Source organism: Ascaphus truei, chromosome 13, assembly GCF_040206685.1.
Source record: "Ascaphus truei isolate aAscTru1 chromosome 13, aAscTru1.hap1, whole genome shotgun sequence".
Classification (NCBI taxonomy): Eukaryota; Metazoa; Chordata; class Amphibia; order Anura; family Ascaphidae; genus Ascaphus; species Ascaphus truei.
In genome coordinates, this window is record NC_134495.1 from 7948103 (window position 1) to 7958102 (window position 10000).

Genomic DNA, 10000 nt, shown 5'->3' on the forward strand with positions numbered 1-10000 from the left:
TGTTTGCGGCCTCCCCGGCAGCACACAGGCTATTATTAGCTGCCCTTGCTATCTGCATAAACCTCATGCTGTTTCCACGTTTCTCCTTCGGAAGGCAGGCAGCGGGAGTAAGCAATGCGCTCTACTTCTCCAATCATGCAGAGCAATTCTCAATCAGAATGCACCTTTTAAATGCAGCGAGCACAATACAGGTCACTGGGTGCTGGGTTATGCATTGCGAGGAGGCTCTTTCAATGAAGGCTAAATTAGGCTTTTGTTTTGCACTGATTTATTTGTATATTTTAAGGTCCTGCAATGTTAACGGAGACGGCTGGGAAGTCTGATAGAGGCAAACAGGTTGTAAGCGCTGTAGCATTTCCCAGGCTAGAGGATGGCAGTAATTACTTAAATAGATGGGAGCTGAACACTTAAATCTATGCTGCTCCCATGCTTTAATTCTATTGCTTACTCGCCCTGCGAGGAAGGCCACGTAGAAATGACGGTGTGGGTGAGGAGCGTGTGTGCCGGGCACAACTGCTCTGATACTTTGGGCGGCACAGAGGTACCATCTCACCGCTACCCTGGGCAAGTAATTTAATCGCCCCTTGTTTTAGTTGGTGAAGTTGGTGCCTGTAATTATTCTATTGTGTACAGCGCTGCACACTGGAATTAAATTCCTATTCTTGCACTGTAATAGCCGTATCAAATCTACAGAAGGAAATAGATCAACGTAGGTTTTATTTTTATTTTTTAAACGGACTAACAAAAAGTTACACTGACATTTATTAGGTCAGTTTTATCTCTGACCTCATGAAGGGGAAAAGTTAGCTCTGGAAAGTCTGTTATTGTTACATTAGTATAATTGAACTTTTTTAGTTAGTTCTTATATGTATATCCAAAATACTTGGAGACTGGTGTCTACTTTGGCTCCATTCTTCCTGGGAGAGCTGATGTGAATACTGCATTGTATCAGCAGCACATCTCGTATAATTAATACACATCTACGAAGAACTCCTCTGGTTCCTTGGTAGCTAGCTCAATCTGCAAAACACCTCATGTTGCATGAAGAATTTAACTGTCTTTGTTCTTACCTCCTCTCTTTGAAGACCTAGAAGACCTGGAGGAAGTTGACCATTGCTTCTTCAGCCCCCTGCCCGACAAGGACTCGCTCATGTTGCTTGGTGCGTCTGCGGTTTCCATGGAGGCGATGGCCTTGGTCTCTGCGTCCTTCTCACCGGGAGATTCTTTGGCTCCGTGCTGCTCTGCTTCATTCTCAGTCAGGCTGAACTGGGCCATTTTCTGGGCCAGCATTAGCTGCGTTTCCTTCTCCAGCTGCCTGATGTCTTCTATGGTCAGGCCGTACCATTCATCCTGCCAGCACCATGCTTGTCTGTGGGCTCTGACCATTACTTTCCGTAGACCTGGCAAGTTACATTAGAATCACAGCAGTTTAGGTCACACCAGCATGTCAATGCAGGGAGCTATGTATGATCTACCAAACTGGGCGACATCAGCTTATGTGGAGTAATGGGATACATGCCCTACTGTGAAAAGTAACAATACCTATTCAAGTCTATAAATGCATCTATAAACACATCACAATAAGTGTGCGGCCCTTCTACTTCTACATGTTTCCTGGTCTGGTCCCTTTGGAGGAGCTCTGCTGTAATGATACTTCGTTTATACTTTTTCGTCTCCTGTACCTTCTATTCCTTAGAGTACAATAAAACATAAGATTGCCCCAGCACACAGGTTCTTACGATGTCTTCTTTGCTGCTCCCACCTGTTACCATATAACCCCCGGGTGAATATCTTACCATGCAATAATCTCTGCTCATCTCCTTAAATCCCTCTCCTGGCTTCTCACCAAGTTTCGGATCACCCACAAAGTTCTCCTCCTTACTTTCAAGACTCTCCACTCATCGGCTCCTTCCTACATATCAGCTCTGCCCAGAACTGTCTCCTTCCACCTCTACTGCTCTCTCTCGCCTTAAACCCTTTTCCCTCAATGATCCTTAGCTGTGGAACTTCCTCACACTCCGTATACACAAAGCACCTTCTCTTCCCACCATCAAGACTAACTTTAGAACTCGCTGCTTAAATTAAGTGCCCCAATAGCCTTGACTCATGGCTACTGTCCCACACCCACAGTCACTCCTACCAACCATTGAGGCCAAGCACTTCCATCCACTGCAATTATTCCCTCCCCTGCTGTCTCGTTTCCCATCAGACCACTTAGTCTGTAAGCTCTCTGGGGCAGGGATATTGTCTGATCTTATTTGTTGCACTTACTGCTCTATAATTCTCTGTACTGTACGGTCTCTCTTGCCAAGCGCTAAGTACAGCTGTAGGCGCTATATAAATAAATATATACATACATACTGTACATGCAAGAGTTATCTCTGCTATTGTTTGGATAAGATCAGAAATGAACTGGGTTGGGCAGAGAGCGCGTAGAGCTCTTATAACCAGTACTACCCCAAGTGGCCCAGAGTAGAGGACACGGGTGCTTTAAATAGCCCCCTTCTTTTGAACATCATCTAAGATTCATATGAATTAATATTCAAGGCTACCTGGACCACCTGCATTATTTAGAGACTTAAGAACAGGATTACACTTCCCCCAGCTGAGTCCTCAGACGTATAATTTCATGCACAGTGGACCATGTGTATATATATATATACACACACACACACACACACACACATACACACACCGATCCGTCATGCTAAGTGAGCAGATAATGGGTATTACTGCTTTGCCAGTCTCCAGGATTAAATATCTCCGCTAATATTCATCAATGCGTAGTTTTACATGAAATATGTGGGACTTCGACTAAGGATAATGAATGTATATTAATAAATATGCAATGTAGGAGGTGTTCCCATGCTGTGTGTCTCTCTCCCCACGCTCTGTGTGTCTCTCTCCCCCCCTCCATGCTGTGTCTCTCTCCCCCCATTCTGTCTCTCTCCCCATGCTGTCTCTCTCTCTCCCCATGCTGTCTCTCTCTCTCCCCATGCTGTCTCTCTCTCTCCCCATGCTGTCTCTCTCTCTCTCCCCATGCTGTCTCTCTCTCTCTCCCCATGCTGTCTCTTTCTCTCTCCCCATGCTGTCTCTGTCTCTCTCTCTCTCCCCATGCTGTCTCTCTCTCTCTCCCCATGATGTCTCTCTCTCTCCCCATGATGTCTCTCTCTCTCTCCCCATGATGTCTCTCTCTCTCTCCCCATGATGTCTCTCTCTCTCTCCCCATGATGTCTCTCTCTCTCTCCCCATGATGTCTCTCTCTCCCCCATGCTGTCTCTCTCTCTCTCTCCCCCCATGCTGTCTCTCTCTCTCTCCCCATGCTGTGTCTCTCTCTCTCTCCATGCTGTGTCTCTCTCTCCCCCCGTCCATGCTGTGTCTCTCTCTCCCCCCGTCCATGCTGTGTCTCTCTCCCCCATGCCGTGTGTGTCTCTCTCTCTCCCCATGATGTGTGTGTCTCTCTCTCTCCCCATGATGTGTGTGTCTCTCTCTCTCCCCATGATGTGTGTCTCTCTCTCTCTCCCCATGATGTGTGTGTCTCCCCCCCATGCTGTGTGTCTCTCTCCCCCCATGCTGTGTGTGTCTCTCCCCCCATGCTGTGTGTCTCTCTCCCCCCATGCTGTGTGTCTCTCTCCCCCCATGCTGTGTGTGTCTCTCCCCCCATGCTGTGTGTGTCTCTCTCCCCCCATGCTGTGTGTCTCTCTCCCCCCATGCTGTGTGTCTCTCTCCCCCCATGCTGTGTGTCTCTCTCCCCCCATGCTGTGTGTCTCTCTCCCCCCATGCTGTGTGTCTCTCTCCCCCCATGCTGTGTGTCTCTCTCCCCCCATGCTGTGTGTCTCTCTCCCCCCATGCTGTGTGTCTCTCCCCCCCATGCTGTGTGTCTCTCCCCCCCCGCTATGTCTCTCTCTCCCCCCATGCTGTGTCTCTCTCTCCCCATGCTGTGTCTCTCTCTCCCCATGCTGTGTCTCTCTCTCCCCATGCTGTGTCTCTCTCTCCCCATGCTGTGTCTCTCTCCCCATGCTGTGTGTCTCTCCCCATGCTGTGTGTCTCTCTCTTTCTCTCCATGCAGTGTCTCTGTCTCTCTCTCTCTCTACATGCTGTGCCTCTCTCCCCATGCTGTGTCTCTCCCCCCCATGCTGTGTCTCTCTCCCCCATGCTGTGTCTCTCCCCCCATGCTGTGTCTCTCTCCCCCATGCTGTCTCTCTCTTCCCATGGGTGTGTGTGTTCTACTTGTCACTGTGGAGCGTGGGGGGGAAGCCATCTTGGGCCCTGGCAGCAGGCACCTCACTTCCAGCTCTCACTGCTGGGGCTCCACTGACTCTAACCCCGACCCCACCCTCTGCAGCTAACCCCGCCCCCACCCTCTGCAGCTAACCCCGCCCCCACCCTCTGCAGCTAACCCCGCCCCCACCCTCTGCAGCTAACCCCGCCCCCACCCTCTGCAGCTCAGACCCAGCCTTCTCTCTCCTCTCTGCATTCTTTCTCTCTGCTGCCTCCCCCCCTGCGCTCCTCCCTGCCAGCATTCTCTGCTGCCTCCCTGCGCTCCTCCCTGCCAGCATTCTCTGCTGCCTCCCTGCTCTCCTCCCTGCCAGCATTCTCTGCTGCCCCCCCTGCGCGCCTCCCTGCCAGCATTCTCTGCTGCCCCCTGCTCTCCTCCTGCGCTCCTCCCTGCCAGCCTTCTCTGCTCTCTGCTGCCCCCTGCTCTCCTCCTGTGCTCCTCCCTGCCAGCATTCTCTGCTCTCTGCTGCCCCCCCTGCCAGCATTCTCTGCTCTCTGCTGCCCCCCACTGCCAGCATTCTCTGCTCTCTGCTGCCCCCCCTGCCAGCATTCTCTGCTCTCTGCTGCCCCCCCTGCGCTCCTCCCTGCCAGCATTCTCTGCTCCCCCCCCTGCACTCCTCCCTGCCAGCATTCTCTGCTGCCCCCCTGCTCTCCTCTGGCACTCCTCCCTGCCAGCATTCTCTGCTCTCTGCTGCCCCCCTGCTCTCCTCCTGCGCTCCTCCCTGCCAGCATTCTCTGCTCTCTGCTGCCCCCCCTGCGCTCCTCCCTGCCAGCATTCTCTGCTGCCCCCGTTCTCCTCCTGCGCTCCTCCCTGCCATTCTCTGCTCTCTGCTGCCCCCCCTGTGCTCCTCCCTGCCAGCATTCTCTGCTGCCCCCCTGCTCTCCTCCTGCGCTCCTCCTTGCCAGCATTTTCTGCTCTCTGCTGCCCCCCCCCCTGCTCTCCTCCTGTGCTCCTCCCTGCCAGCATTCTCTGCTCTCTGCTGCCCCCCCTGCCAGCATTTTCTGCTCTCTGCTGCCCCCCCTGCGCTCCTCCCTGCCATTCTCTGCTCTCTGCTGCCCCCCCTGTGCTCCTCCCTGCCAGCATTCTCTGCTGCCCCCCTGCTCTCCTCCTGCGCTCCTCCCTGCCAGCATTCTCTGCTCTCTGCTGCCCCCCCCCCTGCGCTCCTTGCTACCAGCATTCTATGCTCTCTGCTGCCCCCCCTGCCAGCATTTTCTGCTCTCTGCTGCCCCCCCTGCGCTCCTCCCTGCCATTCTCTGCTCTCTGCTGCCCCCCCTGCGCACCTCCCTGCCATTCTCTGCTCTCTGCTGCCCCCCCTGTGCTCCTCCCTGCCAGCATTCTCTGCTCTCTGCTGCCCCCCCCCTGCGCTCCTCCCTGCCAACATTCTCTGCTCTCTGCTGCCCCCCCTGCCAGCATTTTCTGCTCTCTGCTGCCCCCCTTGCGCTCCTCCCTGCCATTCTCTGCTCTCTGCTGCCCCCCCTGCGCACCTCCCTGCCATTCTCTGCTCTCTGCTGCCCCCCCTGTGCTCCTCCCTGCCAGCATTCTCTGCTGCCCCCAGGAAGCATTTACAATTTGAAAGGCAAGCATCCTTACAAACATCTTTTCTCCCATTTTAAAGCAGCCGTCTGCACAGATTTAGATTTTGGCGGGATGTTTATCTTTTTACTTTATTTTTTTTTTAAATGTTTGCCCTTTAAAAATCAGGTGCTCCAATCAGGAGATATAAGCTATTGAAATTGCAAGTGCCCGGGAGGTTAAAATGGAGCTCTCCCCCAGAGTTCAGTGCAGTGTCAAGGTTACCATGGTAACCTCAAAAGCTAGAGATAAAAAAATTCATTATTTTTAACACTAATTTATTTTTAAATTTTTTAAAGAGCAGGGACATGGTCAGGCGGTGAGATACCAACATTATAGGAGTTAAACTTATATAGGCTTGGAGGGGGGATGGTTAAGACGTGTTTCACAATTTCATTTCATAAATTAATATTTAAAATCTAAGCAACAACCATTTAGAAATATACAGTTCATCCTGGTTTGGGGCTTATACCTAACAGAGGAAAGAATGGGTTTGGGCACAGGTATAAACCAGTCCCGTCAAAATTCCCAGCAGATACCAAGAGCCCATGAAAATATATATATTTTGCATCAATGGAAGGATGAAAAATCCTAGCCACGGTTATGTGTGAAACCGATATTGTTTTTGATTGACTAGATAGGGCCAGTATCTTTGTACTCTTGCTTACACTAAGAATCAGAAGGTCAGAGACCCCTGCGGGACACTGCCTGATTCCCATGGAATGTGACAGTAGGCCCTAGGTGAGAGTGTCAAGCTGAGTGTGAACTTGCTCGCATAACCATCTCTGCCTCAACATGAGCTGACAGGTGTGTGGTTATCTCAGCCAAATGAGAAGAGAGCGGAGTGCACACACACACACACGACGCTCTTTCCTTATTGTAGGAACGTGAGGTTGCATGCGGTGTAGGCTCACGTCTCCGATCAGAGAGAGAAGGGCACTGCCGACAAGGGGGAGAGAAGATTTCCCTGACGTGCCTCTGACCGCTCCGAAGGAAAGGTCAGCATTGCATGCTGTTCTCACACAAACATTTTAGCTGTTGGCAAAACAACAGCTTTTGGAAAGTGTTTCTCGGGGCGGGACGGCGCCCAGCTTCCCAGCCTCCAAGCAGGGGCTGGAATAAGCGCACGCCGACACGCGGCATCACCGGAGAAATCGGGGGCTCCGGACTGACTGATGGAATGGGAAAATGATGATATAAAAAAAGAGAGGCTTTCACGTAAAGGAGGTGATCTGGTGAGTATGGGGTGATTTTTTGGGCCTATTAATCACAGTACGGATATTCTTTATTGAGAACAAACTTTTCCTTTTGAAAATAAGGATACTTTATATAAGAAAAGAAAAAAGCTTAATTTGATGATCCAACCGGCAAATAATCTACACGTACTCCCAACCATGCTGAAGTAATCGCTATCCTTCTGTTTTTTCTTAGGCCGCGCTTACAGTAGCGGCAACGGAGCGCAGCGCGAAAACAAAGACATGAAGTCCGTCGTGGGTGCCCATAGTGGGCGCGAACGCAACGGCGCTGCGCATCGTCATGGCGACCAAAATCGATGGATTTAGTGTTGGTGTGCGATGGCCGCCGCGTGACAGCGTCATGTGAAGCGGTTCAGCCAATAATGGCGAACCGCTCGCGTGACATCACAGGTCACGCCTTCGCCACGCCCCCTGTCGCCCTCCTGCACAAAAGTGCAACTATCGCTATAGTGACGGCAACGTGTGACGTCAGCGGTCGCGAGCACGTTGCCGTCTACGCAACTATAAGCGCAGCTTATCCCTCGACGCTAGCTACTGGGAAACACTGCTTCAGAAAATAGAAATGTCCAAAAATAAATCACGTGCAGTATATAGAGGATTACATTTGAAAGATGTCGGCAATAAGTTAAGCTCCCTATGAGTGCGGCGGACTTGTAGACATGGTATGTGTGAGACACACACTTGGAATAAACCAGAGACATCTCATTGAGTTGGTACAGCACCGCCAGACTGGGCAAAATCCTTAAATGCCTCGGTAAGAAAAGAAAAGAAGCTTCCTGTCTGTCCACAAAAGCAACAGACAGAGTGCACTCAAATGAAGCTGTAAAATCTCACTCGCCACAAAACAGACCTAATAAAACAAGATGTACGGATTTGTTAACGGACAGATTGTTTATTTATATGATTGTCACGTTTATTGCTACGGTGGCGATGTACATTAATGGCGCTATATAAATAAAGATATACATATATTGTCCCTAGCAGCAAAGTACTGGGAGTGGTGTAAAACCCATTCCTTTCTGGAGGGGCCTGCCATGGTTACTCTCGAAGCAAATGGGAGTAAGTTGATTTTTGGGATGATTTAGATCACAAGGAATCTAATATTCCATTTAACAAAATGGCAAATAAAAATAGCACGTATGGGCACATTCACATGTCTCAGACAGGTGTGCAACCCTGAGCCAGGGATTCTGGGAAATGAAATGCAAATGAGCACACACTGTAACCTTGTGTTTCTTATCCATTTTAACATGGGCTCCTATACGCGTATGGCTGCCGTATCCAGCAATACAGCAATCTAATATTCCATGCGCATCCTGATACCCACTCAAACACAGGAAGGAAAATCCTGCAACACATTGAAAAATGCCAACGTTTGCACATGTCTAGGAGGAGAGATTCCTCGGCTGAGAGCGTGATGGCATTTTGGTTACTGTCGTTAACGTAAAGTTAACAACTACGTCACTTCATCCCGCGCGGCAGCAAGTTACTGCATTATCAAATGTACGTTACCCGACTTCTCACCGCGTTAAATAGGAGGGCGGAGGGGAGATAGAAACCTCAACAGTCTCATATCACAAGCCAAGATTGTTCAATAAAGACAGTTACTCTTACAAAAAACAAGAAAAAGATGTGTAGGGTAATGTGATAATGTCCTTAATCGCCTCGCTGATGTTATGATACGAGGATTGCAAGCTTGCTTGGCCATTAAGTGTCCGCTACGGAGAGGAAGCGTTGGGGGCCTGGAAGCTGATGGCCATTACCGGAGTCAGGAAGGAGTTTATTTTCCCCCTTATGAGATATCATTAGATGATGTGTCCCTGGGGTTGTGTGTCTGCTTCCCCTGGATCAATATACTGTAAGTAGGATAAAGTATCTGTCGTCTACATTCAGCATAGGTACAACTTGATGGACAGGTCTATTTTCAACCTCATCAGCAATGTAACTATGTATATACATATTCGTCATGACACCAATGCAGTGTGCTCATTCTTTTCCACGTATTCCGACTTGGTGCAGAATAGGACACCCAAGGGCATCAGTGCAAGTAAACACATGGGCCTGTGCTTGCAGGTTTCCCACGCCCAGCTGGTTATCGCCCATGAGTTGCATTCCTCGTCGCAGAAGAGCTGCACTTGTCCATCTCAAAGAGAGAGGGCGCTGTGGTGACAGACGCTGCATACGTCTCGGACAGCTATAGGTAACATGATATACCTCAAAGGGGCCGCACATTACATAGATTCATACATACATGATAAAGGACCCCTGCGGTCCGAAACGCGTAGGAGCTTTTGTCTCACCCTTTGGGGCATGTCTTTGAGTGTCGCTGAATAACTAGACTTTATATTTTTACACCACCTGGCTCCCTGGCAGTGCACTGTTTTTGCTCTCTTCTTCTCTTGCTGGACTACTACTTACAGATTTGCACGCCATTTGGATGGACCATGCAGGACTGTGAAAGACAGATGGAGTGGGTAAGATTTATTTACGAATTATTTGTGATTTCTATGGATGAGTACCGTTATTAGCACTGTGTTGTCTCCAATGAGGTGTCACTAGAGCGCCCTAGGGCATTATAGTTTGTCACCTTCAGGAGACGGATGTGTTGGTGACTCACATATCACATCTTTCTAGTATACCCACTCCGTTATTTACTCTGTCCATCAGTCCTGATTCATTATTATGGACATACATGTTGGAAGTTCCACCAACTTTGGAGCACCCACTACACCCTATACCCCGAAACGTCTCCCAGAGTCTGTTTACAGAAGCCCAAACTCCTGTGTGCTTCTCCCAAACTCCTGTGTGCTTCTCCCAAACTCCTGTGTGCTTCTCCCAAACTCCTGTGTGCTTCTCCCAAACTCCTGTGTGCTTCTCCCAAACTCCTGTGTGC

The 10000-nt window shown here is 50.0% G+C and overlaps 1 protein-coding gene across 13 annotated transcripts in view; it reads right to left on the reverse strand.

Moving 5' to 3' along the window:
• The window catches only part of PITPNM2 (phosphatidylinositol transfer protein membrane associated 2), a 206790-nt gene that overhangs the window by 60896 nt on the left and 135894 nt on the right, over positions 1-10000 (reverse strand). For all 13 annotated transcript variants that reach the window (XM_075568304.1, XM_075568312.1, XM_075568309.1 and 10 more), the window contains one exon: positions 1071-1400. In XM_075568304.1, the coding sequence (XP_075424419.1) occupies positions 1071-1400 (330 nt within the window). The remainder of the gene's footprint in view (positions 1-1070; positions 1401-10000) is intronic.